The 22394-nt window shown below is 45.3% G+C and overlaps 1 protein-coding gene across 1 annotated transcript; it reads right to left on the bottom strand.

Annotated features, from left to right (window-relative positions):
* Window positions 1–980: 980 nt before the first annotated feature.
* Window positions 981–10878, bottom strand: SERPINA10 (serpin family A member 10). Its single transcript, XM_074998737.1, has 4 exons — window positions 10170–10878; window positions 4591–4864; window positions 2654–2801; window positions 981–1172 (listed from the first exon to the last, which is right to left on the bottom strand). Exons 1-4 carry the CDS (start codon window positions 10876–10878, stop codon window positions 981–983), a joined length of 1323 nt encoding a protein of 440 aa, XP_074854838.1.
* Window positions 10879–22394: the final 11516 nt, after the last annotated feature.

The raw sequence follows: 22394 nt of genomic DNA, 5'->3' as shown, positions 1-22394 counted from the left end.
GAGAAGTTAAGGTGCATTTACTGAAAACCCATATGTGACCTTAATTACAAGCTTGCTGTGTCTCCACAATAAGAAGTAAATAAAATTCTCAAGAACAGAGCCTATAGATCCCATGCTTAAAACTTGACCCTGCTCATACTGACAAAATTTCCACTGATGTCAGTGGAGAGCAGGCCCTTAATATTTCTCATTGCAATAGAGGATATTGTTAGGAAGTAGCCCAACAGCAGTGATTGGATATGAACTTTCCAAATGTTTTGGGTTATTTGGATGCAAGGTTTAAGTTCAGGCTTATGTCTACTTAAAATATCTCTCTATTCTGTCGTTAAAATGCTGTGCTTGAGACTTTCATGTTTCTGCTTTTGAGACCTTTAATGATTATAGCGGTATAAGATGTTATTTTGTAGTTGATAGCACAACTTATTGCACCGTAAGTAAATCTTGTTAAAATTTTTAGTATACACTGTAAATTGTTTGCTTACATTGTGATGATTTTTATTTCAGAAAGGTATATTTTTCTGTGAATGTAAAATGCAGAAAATTGTGGACTTGCTATACTAAAGACGAACTAAACAGAAATTAGCATCCTTTAGCTTAAACATTTTATTGAATTTGCACATATATAGAAATATGTAATTTAACTCACAGCATAAAATATTTTAATTGGTTCTTTTACAATCACTAGTCTGAAGCCTAGTGTGAAGTGGCTGTTGGAAGGAGTAGTTTAGAAAATATATAAAATAAAATTCAGCTTTTGAAAAAAAAACTCATTTGTCAGCATTATTGCCTCAACTAGATAATATTGCTAATTGGGTATTAACTAAAATAATTTAGTAGGACATGCTGCTAATTTCTGGTATGAAATTAATGTTTTATGTCTAATTAGTTTTCAGTTGTAACTAATGCAATATAATAGTTTCAAGAAAATAAAAATAAAACCAGCTATATATTGGCAATAGACTAGAAACTACCATCTTCATTCACAGTTCTGTAGGGTTGACCACTCTGCCCATGAACAGCAATGTTTTCAAAGTTTCTTCATAAATCATAAAGAGGAATGGCCGGTTCACTCTAATGGTAGGAGGCATTGAGTATGCAATGATTTCTGCCCCAGTAGCAGCTGTTGCCTCTGTTCCTTTCTCATCCACTTCAATTACTGCTCTTTGGATAATCTGATAATGCAAAGAGAACAACGTTTAAAACACCAGAAACGAGGCTCCGTATGTCGAGAACAATCATCAAAGTTCCAAACATCTAATGCGTGTCAGGCCTCTGGCATACAGACAAAGCAAAAGAGGTTCACAGTGAGGTTCTGTGGTGGTTGTCGAGTGGGTGGCTGCACTCGGTGGCACTGACAGCTGCCACAGGTTCTGAGGCAAGGTGGGAGGGGGACACAGCTCCATGCTCAAGAAGGAGCTGAGCCAAGCGTAGTAGTCAGCTGTCAGTGCCACTCAGACCATGGTGCTACCCCCCATGCCCCTAAGCTGCATGCAGTTAGTGCAGCGCTGCCCCTGCACTTCAAAGTGGGCTGTTGCTCCAGGCGCTGCCACTGCTAAAGTAGCAGTGGTGGCTGGAGCTCTGGGCCCCTTTGAAGCACTGGGCACTCACACAGAGGCCCGCTGGCTCCAGGGTGATTGCACAGCTGTCATAGTCCTTCTGCACCCTATTGGTTGCAGGATCAGAGCCTAAGAAGCTTCCCAGATACCTTTTTTAAAATAGATGTACAATTTCCACAGCATCATTTGGCAAGAGAACTTTCTTATATAACAATAGAAGTCTGGACACTGGGTCTCCAAACCACTTTTCCCAACTGCTCCTTATAGTTAGCAAGTTTTTCATAATATTGAATCTAAATGTCCCATTATGTAATTGCCTCTGTCTTGTCTTACTATTATGTGTTTATAATCTTGAGGAAAGCTTCCTTGAAGCATACAATAGCAGAAAACTAATGAAAAACACAAAACAATCCTGTGAGGTGTTTGCAAACCCACAACTCCTACCAAACTCACTGGGAAAAAATGATTCCAAGCTATACTCTGAACTTCCCCCTCCCACTGCTTTTTCTTTCTGCAAGAGAAGCCAAATTTGGCTCTTACTAAACTGGGAGTCAGGAGTCAGAGCTTCAGCAAGTCGCCTGATCTATTGTAAGCTCTTTGAGTCAGGAGCCGTTTCTCACTGGATGTGTCTGGACTAGCCCCCAGCTTCGAAGGGGGCATGGTAATTAGGGTGTTGAGAGATTACTAATGAAGTGCTGTGGTGCATATGCAGAACTTCATTAGGCTAAATCTCCCCCGGGGGAACTTTGAAGTGTGAAACTTCAAAGTGCCGGCTTGCACTTTTGAGGAGTAAAGGGACTTCGAAGCAGTGCGGGCGCTTTGAAGTACCCACGGCTGACCCGCAGCTACATGCAAGCCAGCACTTCAAAGTTGCTGCAGGGGAGATTTAGACTAATGAAGTGCTCCAAATGCACTGCAGCACTTCATTAGTAATCTCTCGACACCCTAATTACAATGCCCCCTTCAAAGTTCGGGCTAGTTTAGACACAGTCACTGTGTATTTGTACAATATGTAGTACAACTAGGCCCTCTTCTTGGCCAGGCCCTCTAGGCATTAACATAATAGGAAAAATAAATAACAAGATTTTAATTCTTACCTGTGATACTTTTACAAATCTTTGATCTGTGAGTTGACTCAGGTCTGCCTTGTTTGTGAAGAGGTTTATAATTCCCAAACCACGAAGCAATTCATGCATCTGGTATTTCTGGTCTAATTTGAACTTTGGAAAGAAAATGTCCATTTTTCTGTAACAAACATGTATACTGGTAATACAGAGAAAAGAAACTGACAGAGTCCTAATTTTGGACGAAGTAAAACCTTATTTTCACAGGCTTGATTTTCCAAATTAATTTTGCTTGTCTTATCCTAGAAAATACTCAATAATTATTACTAGAAGGGTCATTCAGTAATATTTTGCACTTCATCACACCTTTCGTAAAGGGAGCTAAAAGTACCTTATAAAACATAGTATTAATTTTCTTGCTTGTATGATGTGGAGATGGTGTAGCAATATTGCCCAACAGGATACAAGAGAGGCAAAGAGATTAAGGTAGTATCTTTTCTCAGACTAACTTCTGTTGGTGGGAGAGACAAGCTTTCAAGCTACACAGAGCTCTTCTTCCAGGGGGTGCTTAGGGGAAACAAACAGAACTTTTCAGGGTGGGGCAGGGGTGAAATTCAGTTCAAGGCCCATGTTCACCTCCAAGTGCTTGCTACCTGAATAAAAGCCCTGTGAGGCTCTCAAAAGCTTGTCTCTCTCTCCAACAAGAGTTGGTCCAATACAATATAGTCCTTTACCTACCTTGTCTCTCACTTGTATAAGGCACACCAGAAATATATAACAGTCACTTAAACAGTAGTGCACATCATGCTACACAACATTTTTAGGTCAGGCCGTGACGAATATTTGAAATGTAGGGCCGTGTCTACACTAGCAAGTTCTTTCAGAAAATCAGGCCCTTTTTCATAAGAATTTGCGGAGCATCCACACACAAAATGCTGTCCTTCAATCCAAAATCAAAGGAACGGGACTCTTCTTTCAGAAGTCGTCTTCTGCTCCCGGATCAGGAAGAGCACCTCCTTTTGAAAGCTTCTTTTGAAAAAAAAAAAAAAAAAAAAAAGCATGTGTAGATGCTCCATTGACCCTTTTTTTTCAAAAAGCAGTCCTTGTGGCACCAGATTATTTGATCCCTGTACCATTCTTTCGAAAGAGCCAGGTCTGGGTGGACACTATCAAAAAAGCGGATGATCTCTTGATCTGCTTTTTTGTGTGTGGACGCGCTCTTTCGAAAGAAGATCTTCTGGAAGATCATCTTTTGAAAGATCACTGTAGTGTAGATGCGGCCTGGGAAAGTGAGGTTGGTCAAATGTAAATCGTTGCCTATTTAATTGGTAAAGACAGCAAGGCCAGTGCTTTCCCTCTGATGAAAATTGTCAGGGCCACAAGGGGTCAGAACCTCCAGTTTCCTGCAGCACCCAAAACCACAGCCCAGTATTCCCACTCTTATGATGGGGCACTGATTAATTCAATATTTAACCAGGAAAAAGAGCATCACCTAGCGGGAGTAACATTATAAACATTCTTTATGAAGGGATTAATTTATTTTACATTTTTATAGTTTAACCTATTAAATATTTTAATATTTATGTTTCATTGCCCAAGTAGGAAATCTCTTCATGAGTAAGGTGCACACAGTGGCTATTCAAGTTGCTTTGTCCAGAAGTGCCAGATCGAAGGCCACCATTAGTGCCTTATATTTGGGCCTGGAAAGGCCCGACTGTGATCTATGAGAAGTAAATTTCTTAGTGAGCAAGAAGAGATGAATCAGAGTCTCAAATAGAGGCTTCATGTGAGAGTTCCTCACCACTCTCACCCTTAGTTGTTCTGTTTTGAGGAATTTGGAAGGACCTTGTCTCTGTCAGACTGCCACTCCATGGAGAAACCAGCATGTAAGTGGGTTGAGAAAAACAGTTTTACCTCAATAAATACAAAATGTTAGTTTTATTAGGATGTCAGTGCAAAGCCATACCTACCTGGTCTTCATGTTTCTAAGCCACACTTCTATAAGCTCTGCGGTTATGTGGTCTTCAAGTGAACCGTAATCTCCCTCCTTTTCTGGCATGGCAATAATCATGTGTGCACTTCCCCTGTAGGGAAGTTTTAGCACAACACAGCCTAAGTTCTTATCCACAGTTGAGGCAACCTTGTCTGACTTAAACATCATGGGCACCTGTACATTCCTAAACTTATCTATCTGAAAAGTCTCCAGTTCTGTGAATCTAGTATTAAATGGATGCAGCCATTTGCCTTAGAAAAGAAAGAAAAAGAAAATAATTATTCACACTCACACTTGCTCATGGTAACAATTCTGAAATTCTTAAAGTATCCAGTTGTATCTGTTGCTATATAGTAATGCAGGATTTGGGGCTCTTGTTCCTGCTATGATATCTTCTAATCTGCGTACCTCAAATCTTTATACAGCATAGGAAGACAAACCGCACAAATAGATCTAGGCTCAGGAGATATGCAGAAAAGGAACATGATCGACAAGTATTTTCCCTGTTGACCCTTTATATGAGTGGTTAGTTATTCCCAAGCGCCAAATTAATGAATAGTCCTCTAATGTACTGCCCATATTCAGCATCCATTTTTGAAGAAATGCTATTTGATTGTGCCACCTCCATTGGAAGTCTGTTCCACGTATGCAGAACCCTCTTTTTAAAGTTGATATCTCCATCTAGTCTCATTCATAGAGCCCTCTCGTAGAATACTAGAACTGGAAAGGACGTTGAGAGGTTATCAAGTCTAGTCCCCCACCCTCATGTCAAGACCAAGCACTGTCTAGGCTATTCCTGATAGATGTCTGTCTAACCAGCTCTATGGTTGCCTCTCTTGGCCTGTGGCAACACTATCTCTTCCTTTCAGCGGGGGCATGCTAATGAGCCACTTCGGCAGAGGCTAACGAGGTGCTGCCATCACTATGTAGTGCCTCATTAGCATAATGGTGGCCACACATGCTTTGAAAGTGCTAATTTCGAAACATATGCCACCCGTGTAGCTGGGGGCCTTTTGAAATGACACCCTGATTTCAAAAGCCCCTTCTTCCCTGTTCCAGAGGAGCTATTCTGGAATATCTTATTTTGAAATAACACTGCTACACACAAAAATGCATTTTGAAATAGCATTTAGTTATTTTGAAATACAGTGTCTACATGCATAGAGCCTATTTCAAAATAGAGCCATTGGACGCGCTATGACTTATTTAGAAATTGGCACTATTTCCTGTCTTAACAGTTCATGTTTTGAAATAGGTGCTATTCCTCTTAGGCTATGTCTACTTTAGCAACTCCATTTCGAAAGGGGGATGCTAATGAGACACATTGGGATATGCTAATGAGGCACTTCAGTGAATATGCAGCACCTCATTATCATAATGGCAGCCGCGGCACTTCGAAGTGCCACTTTTGATCGTGCGTGGCTTGTCTATATGGGGTTCTTTTCAGAAGGACCCTGCAGATGTCAAAATCCCCTTATTCCTATAACCAAATAGGGGATTTTGATGTCTGTGGGGTCCTTTTGAAAAGGACCCCCTGTAGACAAGCCACATGCAATCGAAAACAGCTTTTTCGAAGTGCTGTGGCTGCCATTATGCGAATGAGGTGCTGCATATTCATTGCAGTGCCTCATTAGCATATCCCAAAGTGTCTCATTAGCATCCCCCTTTTGAAAGGGGGGTGCTAGTGTAGACACGGTCTTAGAATAAGGTTTACCAATTTTGAAATAAGCCAACCACTAGTTAAAAATTGTTTCAAAATATCAGTTGTGTTGTGTAGGTGGTAGGACAGTTGTTTTAAAATAATGCTTGATATTTTGAAATAACTTTGCTGTGTAGAGCTATCTTTGGAGCACTATGGATTGACACCATAGGTCCTACATTTGCTTTCTGCCAACTCTAGACTCAGCCATTTCTTTCCTATCTCAATTTCTGGCAGAGAAAGGGATCTGGATGGAATCCAGTTGAGTTGGGTTCAGTCAAGATAAGACACACGTGAAACCTGTTGATAAAAGGTGGTTGCTTATTGATGAGGAATTTGCAGAAGTGATGAAGTCATTTGCAGGCTGATATTTTAGAGGTTATCAATCTGAGTCTCATTTGGATTCATCTCTACTCACAGCTTCCTAGTTGGTGGTGGTGGCTGAAAACGCTTTCTTTCACCTTTACACTTGACAAGATCTTTTCTTTTTACAATGCAGAGCTTGTCACAATTATCCATGCTTTTATCACCTCAAAGCTAGACTACTGTACCATTTGGAATTAGCCATATTGGCCATGTGGAAGCATTGTCTAAAGTAAATAATACTTGTGTTATGGCATATTAGGCCTGTATACTGTTCTCTGCACTGGTTAATTTACTTGGAATTTAATTCATGATGCTAGTTATTATCTGCTGAAGCCAAAATTGTGCAGGGTGCTGTTCTTAGATATGGCCTTTGCCAACAAATCCACAGACATTGACAGGAGCTTCTGACAAATTATCCTCCCTCATGGGCATTTATCCCAGAATTGTCTACTGCTAGAAATCAGACAAAGCCTGATGTTTCCATTTTGAAGTCTGTTGTTAATCACAGCATTTTTTTAAAGCTTTCTCTACATTACATTTCTTTTAGCAATGATAGCAGTGTATGTGCAAGGGCTGGGTGGGGGAACATGACATATATAGTCCCTATTGGGCAGGAGTGGGGAATAGCCTACGGAATGCTGTAATGGGAGACCAGATAGTGCAATCATTGATACCTTACAAATCAATATAAAAGAGTAATAACCAGTAGTATCTTTCATGCCAATCCAATAATCTCAGCTGAAGTTATTTTATTTTACGGTCTCCCTGAGCTGCAATAAATTCTTGTCAGGTTTTCTTCTAACAGTCTTTTCCCAAAATTCAATGGCCTAGTGTTACCCTGTTGAGGTTTTTAGCACCACACTTACTACTAAGTTATCAGGGTATCTCTGCTCATGTGTAAGTCTAGCCAATCCATTTGTTACCTCCATCTCTTGGGTTGTTTTCATTATATCCTCACTAGTGTTATCTTCAAATAATTTACACATCAGACTCAGACTGCCCAATGAGTGCTAATAGGATGTCAGTACAATAACACCGGACTCTTGAAAAGTCTCAGAGGGATAGTTGTGTTAGTCTGTATCTGTAAAAACAATGAGGAATCCTGTAGCACCTTAGAGACTAATGGATTTATTAGTACGTAAGCTTTGATGGGTAAAATCCACTTGATTAGATGGAATAGAGTGGAAATAAAAAGCTGTGTGTGTGTGTGTGTGTGTGTGTGTGTGTGTGAGAAAATTACTGCAAAAACAGCTGAATTGACGCTCATTTGCAAATTCAATACTAAACAATTAAGCCTCAATTGGTGAACACTCTGCAGAGGCCACTTCCTTCCTTCCTTCCATCAATTCCAATTGACGAACATGCTACAGAGTCAACTTCCATGGACGTTTATCTCCCCATCAGCTACTTTAAATGGCCACTGTCACCCTGACTGATCCCACTAATTTACAATGGATAGTAACTTTTTGGCAAATCACACTGGAGCCATTTCCCTTGCCCTCACTTGATCATGCATCTAGGCAATGTTTCCCTTGATCTCTTCAAACAGTGGGCGTGGTCTGGGGTTGTCTGCTCCCCCTTTGTTCAACTCTTGTTTCTACATTCTTGTCTTTTGTTCTGATCAGTTGACCCAACTTCTTGTGCTACCCTTCCCCTCTGAGGGGAGTGGACTGTCACTCTTTTGCTCAGAGGGGCCTCCTTTGAAAAGTCTTGTACTTCTCACCTAGAAGTGAAAGAGACTACTGACATCGGGGGCGGGGGGGTGCAGGGGACACAAGAGCTTCTATACCAGCCATACATCAGCAAAGAATTCCCCTGTGTGGTGGATATATTAATTAATTCTTGTGTGCTCCTTGACCTAGCCAAGATTTAAAGTTGTCTTTTTTTCTGGTTCTACTATTTAACTAGAAACTTGTCCTTCCTCTTCTTTTGCACCCATTCTGGGCAGCAAGGAAACTCCAGACAAGGAAAAAGGAAAAGAGGGGGCCAAAAAAGACCTGAAGGCAGACACTAAAAAGATGGGGTACACCTGGTCAGAACTGGAAAAGATAGCCCAGGGCAGGAGATGCTGGCATATGATTGTCAACGGTCTATGCTCCAAGATGTAGGTGTGGAAGACGCTTACTACTCCTACAAACTCTTTAATTTGAAACGTCTAATTTATACCCTGCCCTTCTCCACTCATTCAAAGGACCTCAGGAAGAGGAAACACCACAATAAAACGCACTCTCGTAAATATGATTACTGTGCCAGGTTGCAGCATTTCAGTGCCAGGTGTGCTGCTATACCAGCATGCTTTGGAATTCTGGAGAGTCTGAGGTTACTGCTTCAGCTCTGACCCAGCTTTGCCGTGACCAAAGGTTATTATCTGACAGTTCTACATACCCTGAACCTGCAGAGTTTCAACCATCATAACACTTCCCATATGAGTTTCAATTTCATCCCTATAAGAATTGGATGAGTTCAGGGACCTGGAAGTGGACTGAAAGAATCACTGGTTGCTGTGGGGAGGCTCCATCTGTGTCCTCTGGGCCCAGGCTGGCCTTCCTTGGCTAAGTGAAACTGAAAGAAAAGAGCCTAGTTTGGGTTGGTATGGGGCCCTAGACAATAAACGTCAGTATGCTATGCTTATTGTTTTGTACTTCGATTGCACCTCACCTGCCAAGTATTCCAGATTTTGATAACTTCTTTCTGTTGCCCTACATCAATATGTGAAAGATCTTCTTGTGGGTTAGCAGTGGTTCTTTTACCCTGATCAAATAGACTCTTGTCTGAAATGTGGAGACTCTGTGTTGTCTTGGCCAATGTGCTCTATGAGAAATGAATTGGTGCCCTTCAGCACAGTGTCTATTGTACATATGCCCATATTACAGGTATTATTATGATGAGCACAGCAATTATGGCTTTCTTATTGGCAGGGAGCCCAGGGATTCCAAAGGAGCTAGAACAAACTTTTCAGCCCTTGAGATGGGCCCTGTAGAAAAGGGTAAAGAAAAGTTAATAGGTGCTGAAAGGAAGTTTTCCTTGCCTCTGTCTTACAGCTGTTCTAGGGATGGAGGTCTACAGCATTCAAGGCTCCGCACACTACCACCAAAATAATTTACGTTGAAAAAAAATCATTTAAAAATGAAAGCTAATGGGGGGCAATGGGGAACTACCACATCTTTGGAAAAGCTTTTTTTTTTTTTTTTTCCAGAAGAGAAGCCCTCCAGCCATGATCATTGTATTTGAATTACTAACTCAGTTATAATGGGTATATTACATATATACAGATCCAATTTGCAGTGACCTCAGTAGTATTGACGGGTTTAACTCTCTTGCCTGATGCACAAATATATTATGCACCATATCCTGATCTCAGTTGCAAATCTAGAGTAGCAACATTGATCCCAATGGAACTTTTTTGGAGCTACACTAATGTAACTGAGATCAGAGTCCTGCTCGTTATCTTTTCACACAGGATGATCTTACAAGATAAAGTCAATAATTACCTTTAAAGATAACATAATCTAGGAGAACTAGTTTAGTATGCTGATCTAAGTGGTCAAAAAGCTTTGGGATTTTTCCTTTGGTCTTCTTGTTAATATTCTGATTTATGACACTTTTTGCATGGGTGGAGTTGTGAAAATCCACACTTAAGAATTCCATATCGAAGTACTGCTTGGATAGATTGAGGAACGGCTCCTTGAGTCTGAAGTTCTTTTGAACAAATGAAACACTTTCTTTCTGCAGAGCAAGCTCTTCATTCTCTGTGATGTTATCTTTCAGTTGTTTAAACAAAGCTGGCAACTGATGCAAATTCTTTTTGCCTTGCAAAAGATGGAGGTTTGCCCCCTGAACTATTTGCTCATAGGTTTCCCCTTCAGCCGCAAGCATGAAGAATGCCATCATAAATGACATAGAGAATGGTGAGAAGAACACATTATTGTCATGCTGCAGGGCTATTTTCCTGTAGAGATTGAATCCAAAATTCATATTCTGTTCAGAGAGGTTGTAAAGAGTGAACTCTAGAGGACTTTGTTCGGCAGGTGGCTCTTCTGTGCTTCTATGAAGAAGTTGCTCTTTAGTGTCATATGGAGTCTCATTCTTCTGCAAGAAACTCTCCTCTTTGTGTTTCTTTCTATGTCCAGTCTTGGCAAGAGATGTGTTTAATTCAATGCACATTTCACATAAGAGAAGAAGGCAAATCCCTGCTTTCATTTTGGACTCCAGCAGTGAGCCTCTTTCTGGTCAAGAAAATGAAAAGAGAACAACAAAGTCAATGACAATTTTTGTTTTCTTTTTATTAAATTAACAATACCTTGCTTCTGGGATCCAACATATAGAGTTCATGGATACAGCCAAATGGTTTGAAGATCCCTTCACCATGTAATTTTCACCATCCTCCCCCCAAACTCACAAGCTGGCAATGTAAAACTTGAATGGTCAACATCCAAATCAAAAGTCAAAGTGAAAATAATGGAAGAGGGAAGTCTCCATTCTTTCAGAATGGGTCAAAAGGAGATGCTATGACCTTTAGTAAGGAACTTACTTCATAGGTTACTTACAGTTCTTGATGAAAGTCCCTCACTAATCTTCCTATGTTAAATAGAAGCCTATCTTAAAAAAAGAGGTCCACATTTTCAGATGAAGCACCAATTTTCAAGAGTGCGTATAACATTCATTTCCACGTCAAATCAATGAGAGCTACCTATTTTAATGTGATAAATATAAACGTAGAGAGAGAGAAACCTTATTGACAAATAAAGAGCTTCTGAGTTTAATGTGATGTATATAGAAAAATACCAGCATTGATTTTTCTGAACATTGTATATTTAAAAAGTCTAACTGTGTTTATTTGTTCTGAGTCCCAAATTGAGAGAGTCTGAGAGTTGACCACACTTTAAAAAAATGATTGGAAGAGCTCTAAAGTTTTGCATTTTAAAGGGCTAGAGGGTCTTTTGAAAAATTGCTAGAGGCTTTGCTGAATAACTTAGACCTTCTTTTCTATGGGAAATTGGCCTGAATGACATGTATGTTTGTTTTGTTTTTGTTTGTTTGTTTGTTTTTTCCAATTGCCTAGAAAATTTCAGGTAGGAGCAAAACAAAACAGAGATGATAATTTTTACAGAGACCAGATGTGAAGAAGTGGGTCACCTAATAAATAATTTTGTTAGTCTTTAAAGTGCTACAGGACTGCTTTTTTTCCCTGCAGTATGGTAAAGGCAAGCAGAACTCCCCTATAGCTTTCTTGCCCATCTTGTTACACGTTTCAGTCCATAACTCTTGTCCTGTCCCACTGCCCCAGGATTCTATATGATCTTGAGTCATTATTGTTCCAAGACTCTGTATGACCATGAGTCATCATCTAACAGCAGATAGGACTTTGATCCTCTTTCTCTTTTTTGGGTGGGTTCTTTTGCAGGGCTCAGCTCCTATTGCTCTCTGGTCAAGGTGCTTCTGGCACCTCGTTGTCCGGACAAGCTGGCTTCAGGGACTTGATTACATTGCACATATGTCCTCATTCACACAAAGGAAAGCTCAGTTCAGAGAAGGCATTTTCTTTTACAAAGGAACGACCAGAATTTCTTACAGGGTTATGAAACTTCTTATAGACATAGCAGCTGCTACAAAACAAAAGTATCGGACACAAAATATAATTATACAGAAAAATGCTAAATCTACAAAACAAAGCTACTGTTACAAACTTAAGGGTTGTACAGGCAATGACTATTGTGAAGTTTACAGAAAGTTTCAGGACCTACATTTGCATTGTACTGGACTTAGTGGAGGCTTTATACAGCAGTGGGAGCAGACTAGGCCAGTGTATGACTTGAATTGGCATATTCCCTTTCTTCCCATCTTCCTTATTCCTTAGGTATCTTTCGAAAACCCATCATGCAATTTGTGATTGGCCAGCATGGGCTGCATTGTGTCTCTCTCCATCTCATCTGGGTTGAATATGCTGGTTCTGCAGCATTTACCCTACATACTTGTCCAAGGACCAGGAGCCCTGATCCTAGAATGGAGGTGTGTTTCCATAGATGGCTGTGCACATTGCTGTCAATGAACCAGGCTATGCAGCAATGTTTCTTAAACTGTGTTCTGCAGAAAACTGGTGTTCCGTGAACAAGTTGCAGGTGTGCCATGAGCGCCTGATGCTTTTTGATATCCTACACCGATGGCATATATTTTCTGTTATTAAAACCAGATACTATGTTACTACTTCATTGCTATAATATCTGTGGCAGGGCCAGGGTGGAGGGCCCCTTCAGAGGGAGCCCAAACAAACAGAAGGGCCTGCAGGACAGTCACAGGCAGCTTGGTGGGAGATGGCTCAGCCTAACTGGGGCCAGCTGATCCTATGACTGGGCTAATAAAAGGCCTTTAAAAACCCTTCCCAGTGGGAAGGGTGGGGAGAGAGTGTGAGAGGTGAGTGGAGAGAGGTGAGGAGACCAGAGTACTGAGAGAAAGCAGGTTGGAGAGGAGCAGAAGAAAGGAACAGGAACACCAGAAACCTCAAAGGGAGAGTGAAGAGCTGCGGCAGATTGAGAGGGAGACTCGTCACAGCTGCAGCCTGGAGAAGGTACCAGGGAGAAGAGCTGCTGCGCCAAGGGCTAAGGAAGTCAGCCCTTCCCACTAGCAGTTGCGTAGGACCCTGCGCCAGAACCTGGCATGAGTGTGTGGGGGCTGGGTTCCCCCCAGACCACCCCTCACCCCAGCGAGGGCAAATGGGCCCTTAAGGGGTCCAGTGGACTGAATAGAGGCCAGAGGCCCGGGAATAAGACAGACGTTGTCACGTACCGGATTAAATTACTTCATTTTGTTTTGCTGTGTATATTGCTGTTTGGTTTGGGGGTGTTTGTTTTTGTTTTGTTTTGTTTTGTTCTGAACAAAAAAAAATTTTGAAGAACATTTTCCTGGGTATTCTGCATAAAAATATTATTGTCTGGTGTTCTGTGATCTCAAAAAGTTTAAGAAACACTACTATAGAGCATACCTTTTGACTTCACCTTTAAGCTAAACATTTATTACATCTGTGACCCATACATAGCGTTTGGGCTCAGATTATGCTTTCATGTGTTCTCTAGAGCTCTAATATGGCTTGTCTGTTGGCAGATTGTTATTTATTCCTAATAAAATTGACTCAAATGATAGAAGTAATGTGATCACATCAACTAAGTGGTTAAGGTGGAATTCACTCTATCCTAACAAGCATTCTCAAAGCCCTCAGCCTAATTTACACCTCATATAATCTTTCTGCACTGGGGCAAATTTCATGAGGAGGTTAAATGCGTTATTCAGATGGGATGAATGCGTTCTGATTGGTCTCCACCTAGGGTACAAACATTTGGATGGAAGTTTAACACTGAAACTGGAAATTGGACAAAACTTTGTTTTCTGCAAGTCTATAATTTGAGCTAAATGTCCAGAGTCCCCAGTTCTGTAGTGAGATTTGCAGTTCGGAGAAGGGTGGGCAGAAGCCATCCCACCAGAAGGTTTAGTTGGATTGCTGGTGAACCAAACCTGTGGAGTATGTCCTGGCCCAAGTTTCTCTTGCAAAGCTTTCTCATCACGCACCCTATCAGTGTTTGATTCCCATTATTCTTTACCTTAGCAAGGGACAAACAATGCAGCTGTGCAAAGCCCAAGAACCTGAACGGTGCACTGAGAAATTTTGCCAGGCTTGGGGAAAGGAATTCTCCTCCATCTCCCCAGCAGCTGTGTTCATTGGCCATTATAGTCGCTCCAATGCAGCAGCTGCCTCTACACTTGCACTGCGCCCTCTGCCTCATGACCCCCTTCCTTGGCAACAAAGGGGCGCTATGTAATAGGTTTGGGGTATGTCCTATGTCCGTCAGCTCCTGGTGTCCTGCTCTTCCTCCTGTTCCTTCGGGTGGGAGGCTGGAGCAGGGGGACATACAGAATTGCTCGGCTCCTGGTGGGGTCACTCGTCACTCCCAATGCTGGGGCTAGCCTCCCATAGCCAGCCCTTCAGCACCACCCACAGCATATCACCCAGTGCTCTGGTACTGATTTGAAGAGCCCAGTGTTCTGGCTACCTCTGCTACCAGAGTAGCAGCAGCCAGGAGCCCTGGGCCCTTTTTAATCACCAGGTCCCAAGGCAGTTGCTCACTTTTACCCTGCTCTGTTGGTGAGTGAGCCTACACCTGAAGAAGACTCATATCTTACACTGTTTCTCTGGTAGGCAGGGCCCTCTGCAGCTGGGGGGTTGGCAATATCTGCCTGTTCTAGAACACACACTTAGTGGACTGGTCCTGGTTTCACACAGGTCAATGGAAACAATCTCTCTAACATCAATAACGTCAGGATCAGGCCCACATGTGTTTAATAACAGAGTGGAGAACCAGCTTCTCCTTTACTGCTAAGGTTAGTCTCTAGACTTTTTGATTGCCTGAGATAAGGTCGCTAATCACAAATGCACCTAGTACTCCCTGCATTATTTGAAGACTCTATGTTGTTGTTCCTGATTCAGCACGTGGCAGGGAATGGAAGGCTGAACATCTTACTTAGGGCCTGATCCAAAGCCTATTGCTGTGAAGGGAAAGACTCTCTGGACCTTAAACAAGCAAACGTCCTGTTGATTTGAGAATACTGCATGACTCGAGCGTGCAGTTGGACTGATCATCTCTTGTGAGTTGGGATCATAAGCTTTGCTGTCCAGCATCAGTAATCTTCCAATAAACAAAGCTGCTTCTTCGAGTGTCCCCGTGGGTGCTCCACAATAGGTGTCGGGCTCGCCCGGCGCCGCAGATCAGATCTTCCAAGCAGTTTCTGCTGGACCGCGCATGTGCTGGCGCGCGCCGCTCCCCTGCGCGCTCCTGGCCATGTGCGCGATCCGGTCCCCGCCAGTTCCTCTTAACTGCCGTCGGCTGCAGACGGAATCCGACTAGGCTAAGGCCAAGTTAGCGTATTCAATGGTTTTAACTGTTTTTTCTTTAAAGTTTTCAAGTTCTTAGGCTACTGCAAGTTAGCCAGTTGTTATTTTTCCAAAAAAAAAAACAAAACAAAACAACAAGCGGGACGGCATTCAGTCCAGTCCCAGTAACAAGCGGAACACCGGAGGCCAGAAGCCTAGGGCCATCAGCCCTCCTGCCGTGGCAGGCCATCGGAGAAGGGGAAAAACAGCACGGAGAAGGTGCTAAGTACCCGTTAACAACTGAAAGACTCACCAACAATGTCCTCTTCAGGATTTAAGAAATGTGAGTCCTGCCGAGAGGCAATGCCAGCGTCTGATGGGCACAGTCTATGCATAAGGTGCCTGGGGGAGTCCCATGTCACGCAGAAATGCTCCTTCTGTGCAAAACTAACAGCCAGAGCAAGGAAGGACAGGGAGATGCAGCTGAAAATGCTGCTCTTCGACAAGGCCCTCCAGCCAGACGTGCCGGAGTGGCCGCAGCAGGAGGGACCCTCCGGGGCCCATAAAAGGAAAGCCGCCTCCCTCACCCCATCAGCGTAAAAACGGAGGAAAGCCTCCCCAGCCCCATCCCTGCCGGCAGCAACAGCGAGCAGGACGGGAGGAGCGCGCAGCCCCCAGCCGCAGCAACAGCTGATCGGCGGCGGCACGGAGAGCCACGTGGAAGTGGCTCAGCCTCCGATAATCAAACAGCCGCCCCGCACCGCAAGCAGGGCGGTGGCTAAACAAGCGCCGGTACCGGCGGCACCACAGGCAGCGGCACCGACCCCCGGGGAACCAGCGGTGCAGAGCGCGCAGGCACGCAGCCTGCAGGCACCGGAGGACACCGCCCGTGCGGCACCGCCCATGAGCGTGCCGAGCATGGCACGGACGGGGCAGAGATCCCCTACACGCCAGGGGGCGGAGTTACCTCCTTAAGGGAGAGGGAAGGCTGCACACAAAACGAGGCACCGCAGCCCCTCTCCAGACAGGGCTGCGGAGTTGCTTTCTTTCAGCCCTCCGCTTATGCTGCAGACTCCAACCAGAAGGCAGGGGTCCCCCCTAGCCTACCCGGAGCCCCCGTCTCCATTTTTACAACCAGCCTTGCCCTGGCTGGGACCACCTTCACCCTTCCTGGGGTTTGAGCCGCTGGAATACTATCCAAAATCGCTCTCTCCAGTGTCCCAGATCTCTCGACGATCTCGCTCCCCCAGACGCAGAGGGTATGCACCAAGGGAGTGGTCTAGGTCACCTTCCCAAGAACAGTGCTTATACTGCCATGGTCGCCCCTATCACGCGGGGCATAGACACCACCGGCAATCTACCAGGGAAAGATCCCCACAGACGATCTCGTATCCCCGAGGGCAATCGCGAACGGGGACAGAGACTCAAGTATGTCAGGGGGGACTGGTTATGGAACCCCAAGATTTTCCCTCGCAAGCCTCTAGCGAGAGGGTGTACTATCACCAACAGGAACCGGAAGGGTCCAGAGAGGCGTACCCCAGTGGTTCCTCGCTCTCCTCCCCGGACAAGGCTACGTCCCCGGGGGACGTCCATCCTCCGGACGATCTCAAACAGTTTCAAGAGCTGTTTAAGAGGGTGGCCTTCACGCAAGGCATCCAGACAGCAGAGGTGCAAGAGAAACACCATAAGCTCCTCAAAAATCTGAGACCTCCGGCCTCCTCCAAAATAGCAATACCGCTTGATGAAGCAATCTTGGAGTCCGCCACTACGATATGGCAGACCCCTGCGACTATTCCGCCTGTCCACAAGAGAGCAGATAAGAAATACTTCGTGCCGGTGAAGGGCATGGAGTTCCTGTTCAGCCACCCACAACCAAATTCCTTGGTGGTGGAGTCGTCGCAACAAAGATCAAAGACATCTCAATTCAGGACAGGGGGAACAGACAAAGATGCCAAGAAGCTAGAGCTGTTCAGCAGAAAGGTCTACTCCTCCTCCACTCTACTGTTGCGAATGGCAAATTACGCAGCGCACTTAGCGAACCATAATTTCGACAACTACACTAGGTTAACCTCCCTCATGGACTCGCTTCCAGAGGACAAGAAACCGGTGCTAAAGGCCATCGTGCAAGAAGGCTACGCGGCCTCGAGGACGGGAGTTCAGATCGCCCTGGATGTTGCGGACACAGCAGCACGTTCCACAGCTACGGCAGTGGTGATGCGAAGGGAGTCCTGGCTCCAGACTTCGGGTATACCGAGGGATCTGCAGGCAAAGATAGTCGATCTTCCCTTCGACTCGCAGAAGCTGTTTGCTGAATCAACTGACTCGGTCCTTCATTCCAGTAAAGATTCAAGAGCCACACTTAGGACCCTGGGGATTTACACCCCTCCATACAGAAAGAAAAAGTACTACCCTCAACAAAGACGGTACCAGTACCAGCAACAGCGTCTCCAGTACTACAGGGGTTACGAGCAAGGGCGACATCAACAGCACCAGCAGTACAGAACTCCCAGGCGACGTTCACAACAGAGCCGTGCGTCCTCGGGGCAGGGCCAAAGGCCACAAGTTTGACACACAGATCGAGGGCTGCACCATCACTACCATCGCACAAGGTCATCCGAAGCGGCTATTCCACCATCGCCTCCGACCATTCTACGACCAGTGGCAAAGGACAACCACAGGCAAATGGGTGCTGGAGATCATAGCCACGGGGTACGCCATCCCCTTCCAGTCGCTCCCACCGCCACGTCCTCCACCCAGGCCCCACCTCCAGGAGGCCTCCCATGTAGCGAGGCTCAAGCAGGAGGTAGACCATCTCATGCTCATAGGGGCAGTGGAAAGAGTGCCGGAGCAACTGCAAGGAAAAGGGTTCTACTCGAGGTACTTCCTCACGGAGAAAAAGACAGGAGGCTGGAGGCCCATCTTAGGCCTCAACTGGTACCTGCGCAAGCAACGCTTTCGGATGATCACAGTCGCCTCCATCCTTACGGCACTGGACGATGGAGATTGGTTCGCAGCCCTCGATTTACAAGACGCGTATTTTCACATAACTATCCATCCGGCTCACCGGCGATTCCTCCGGTTCATGGTAGGCAAAGAACATTTTCAATACAGGGTCCTACCGTTTGGCCTCTCCTTGGCCCCCGGAGTCTTCACCAAGACCTTGGCAGTGGTGTCAGCCTACCTGCACAGACAGGGGGTATTTATATTCCCGTATCTGGACAACTGCCTACTCAAAGGGGCCTCGAAGGAGGAGGTACTACGCATGATACATGTCACAGCAGGCACGTTCTCTTCGCTCGGCCTGGTTATCAATCTGGCAGAATCAAAGATAGACCCCACACAGGACATAGAGTTCATAGGGGCACGCATAAATTCTATTACAGCGAGAGTATATCTACCAGAGACTCGCTTTCGGGCCATCGGCTCCCTCATGCAGGTCATCACCTTCAGCCCTACGGTGCCGGTCCTGACGTGCTTACAGCTGCTGGGCCACATGGCAGCGGCAACGTTCGTAGTACAGAACGCCAGGTTACACATGCGCAGCATGCAGCACTGGCTGGCGAGCATATACAAACCGGCAGCACACACTGTTCACAGGGTGGTGTCGCCGACAGCAGAGGTGCGCAAATCCCTGCAATGGTGGGTAAACCCCAAGAACTTGCTAACAGGGGTACCCTTCCACCAACCACAAATATCAGTTTTTCTTACTACAGATGCCTCCCTCATAGGGTGGGGAGCACACATGGGCGAAGAGGTGACTCAAGGGCTGTGGTCCTCCACGGAGCAGTCACTGCACATAAATATACTGGAGCTCAGAGCAGTGTTCAACGCCTGCAAACACTTTCGAGACCATATACAAGGCAAAGTCGTCGGGATCAGTACAGACAATACCTCCACCATGTGTTATATAAACCGGCAAGGAGGAGCTCGGTCCCATGCCTTATGTGTGGAAGCAGTCCGGTTATGGAACTGGTGCATTGCCAACAATATAATCTTGAAAGCCTCGTACTTACCAGGCGCTCACAATGTGAATGCAGACCAGCTGAGCAGGCGTTTTGCACTCACACACGAGTGGCAGATCCGTCCCGATCTGCTACGACCGATTTTCCACACATGGGATTTTCCCCAGATAGACCTGTTTGCCACTCAACACAACAAGAAGTGCCCGCGATTCTGCTCCAGGGCAGGACTGGGACGGGGGTCCCTGGGGGACGCGTTCGCGATCTCGTGGAGGGGCCCCCTGCTTTACACTTTTCCTCCCACAGTGCTGATCCACAAAGTCTTGCAGAAAGCCAGGAGGGAAGGAGCCCGAATGATCCTGATAGTCCCAACGTGGGATCGACAGCAATGGTTCCCCCTACTCCTGCGCATGTCGGACCGTCCACCGATGCCTCTTCCGGTGGCGCCGGATCTGCTCACGCAAGCCCAGGGGTCCATAGTGCATCCGCACCCCCAAGGCCTGCGACTACAAGCGTGGTTAATCCATGGCTCAGCTCCCTAGAGAGCACATGCACAGAGGAAGTGCAGCAAGTCCTAGAAAGTAGCAGGAGGACTTCCACCAGGAAGACCTACAAGCAGAAATGGACTCGCTTCACGGCTTGGTGTTCTACCAAACAGCTGGCCCCCCTTTCGGTGCCTATACCTGTAATATTAGAGTATTTACTGGACCTCAAGAGAGGAGGACTCTCACTATCCTCGTTAAAGGTCTACCTTGCCGCCATTTCGGCGTTCAGACACGAGGAGGAAGGGCACACGGTGTTTGCCCATCCCATGGTTACCAGGTTCCTCAAAGGGTTGGTAAACCTATACCCCCCTCGGAAACCGCTTCCACCTTCGTGGAACTTGGACCTGGTGCTTAACGCGCTAACGGGACCACCGTTCGAGCCCTTGGCCACGGTTTCCCTCCGCCTCCTTACGATAAAGACGACCTTTCTTCTCGCAAATACGTCAGCTCGCAGGGTGAGCGAGCTTGCGGCAGTTATGGCAACGCCACCCTTCGCTGTTTTTTCCAAGGAGGCGGTAACCATACGGCTGCATCCAGCCTTTGTTCCCAAGGTTTCTTCTGAGTTTCACATTAACGAACCTATTGTTTTACCCTCGTTTTATCCAAAGCCTCATAACTCTAACAAAGAGGCGCGCCTACACCTCCTGGACGTGAGGAGGGCGCTAGCCTTCTATGTAGACAGGACCAAGTCCTTCCGGAAAACGGATAGACTCCTAGTCTCTCTCACTCCCAAATCGAAAGGAGAAGGTCTCTCTTCGCAGAGAATCTCGAAGCACATCGTATCCTGCATAAAAATGTGCTACGAACTCAAAAAGACTCCTTTATTGGCCACTCCCAGGGCTCATTCCACTAGGGAGGTGGCGGCATCAATAGCCTTTTTCAAGGGCGTTGCGCTAAAAGACATTTGCAGAGCGGCGACCTGGTCATCCTCTGACACCTTCGCCAAACATTACGCCCTTTACAGGGTATTCCAAGAGGATACCCGTCTCTCTGCAGCGGTCCTCTCGGGGACAAGCTGCACATAATCCGATTACCCACCTCCTATCTTGGGTTACTGCTGGGTAGTCACCTATTGTGGAGCACCCACGGGGACACTCGAAGAAGAAAGACAGGTTACTCACCGTAGTAACGGTGGTTCTTCGAGATGTGTCCCCGTGGGTGCTCCACTACCCGCCCATCCTCCCCGCTTCGGATCTCTGTTAGTGTTTTGCAGGAGCATCCGAGGCGGTTGGTCAAGGAACTGGCGGGGACCGGATCGCGCACGTGGCCAGGAGTGCGCGGGGGAGCGGCGCGCGCCGGCGCATGCGCGGTCCGGCAGAAACTGCTTGGAAGATCCGATCTGCGGCGCCGGGCGAGCCCGACACCTATTGTGGAGCACCCACGGGGACACATCTCGAAGAACCGCCATTACTACGGTGAGTAACCTGTCTTTCTGAATGGCAAAGAAAATGTATGAAAGTAGCAAAAGAAGCTTTGGAAACAGTCAGGTTTTTGATGTCTATATTGTAATAAGGAAAGGTACAGAGTGTGAAATTCAAATTGTATTTGATTCCCAAAGATTTCAGTTTTTGGCACCAAAGAACAGAAGACAAATTTCATTAAAGTTAGTAGTTGTTAAAGCAGGAAAACATTAGTAAAAACTTGGTTTATGATGATTTGTAGCAGCAACATATCTGCAGGAAGTGCTTTCTTGCTTTTTGACTCACAAAAAAGGTTCGATTATAACATTTTAAATTATAAGAATATTTCAGTATACAGATAAAAGCTATTCCTCTTGAAACACTGTATCATGTTAAGAACATGCGGCTATAATTGCCCTCCTCTTCCCCCACAAAGGTATTTAAAAGTGTCATTTTAAACAGTTCCATCTTACCAACAAGGCAGCTCTTCAGTTACTTTTCTCAATCAACTATTCTCAAAAAGCCCAAAGTTAAATGATGACTGTCCAGTGACGAAGGTCATTGGCAAATATTTGGTATTCCAAAGTGTAATGCTCTCATTTTATAGGTTATATATTAACTGCTGGAATTCATTGAAAGATGTTTCCTGTGAGTGGAAGGCAATGTTCCAGTAAACATTTTATTGATAGAAAGGAAATAAAATGATGTGAATAGTATCTGAAATGACGAGCTCTGTCCTGGGACCTGGTCTTATCTATCCTGGTCTTATTCAGGCAATAGGAGTTGGGCCTGATTGAAAACTAGAGGGGAAGTGCTGTAGTGCAGTTAGGTACCCAGCTCCTGGTGGGAATCAGGAGTGACTGGGTGCCTTTACTGCCTTTTAAAAATTTGTCCCTGAAGAATCAGGCCGCAGATACGGACAGTAGATTTGGAATTCCCTTTCCCTGACACC

This window comes from Carettochelys insculpta, chromosome 6, assembly GCF_033958435.1.
Source record: "Carettochelys insculpta isolate YL-2023 chromosome 6, ASM3395843v1, whole genome shotgun sequence".
NCBI classification, from domain to species: domain Eukaryota; kingdom Metazoa; phylum Chordata; order Testudines; family Carettochelyidae; genus Carettochelys; species Carettochelys insculpta.
This window is presented reverse-complemented; position numbering and strand designations above follow the sequence as displayed.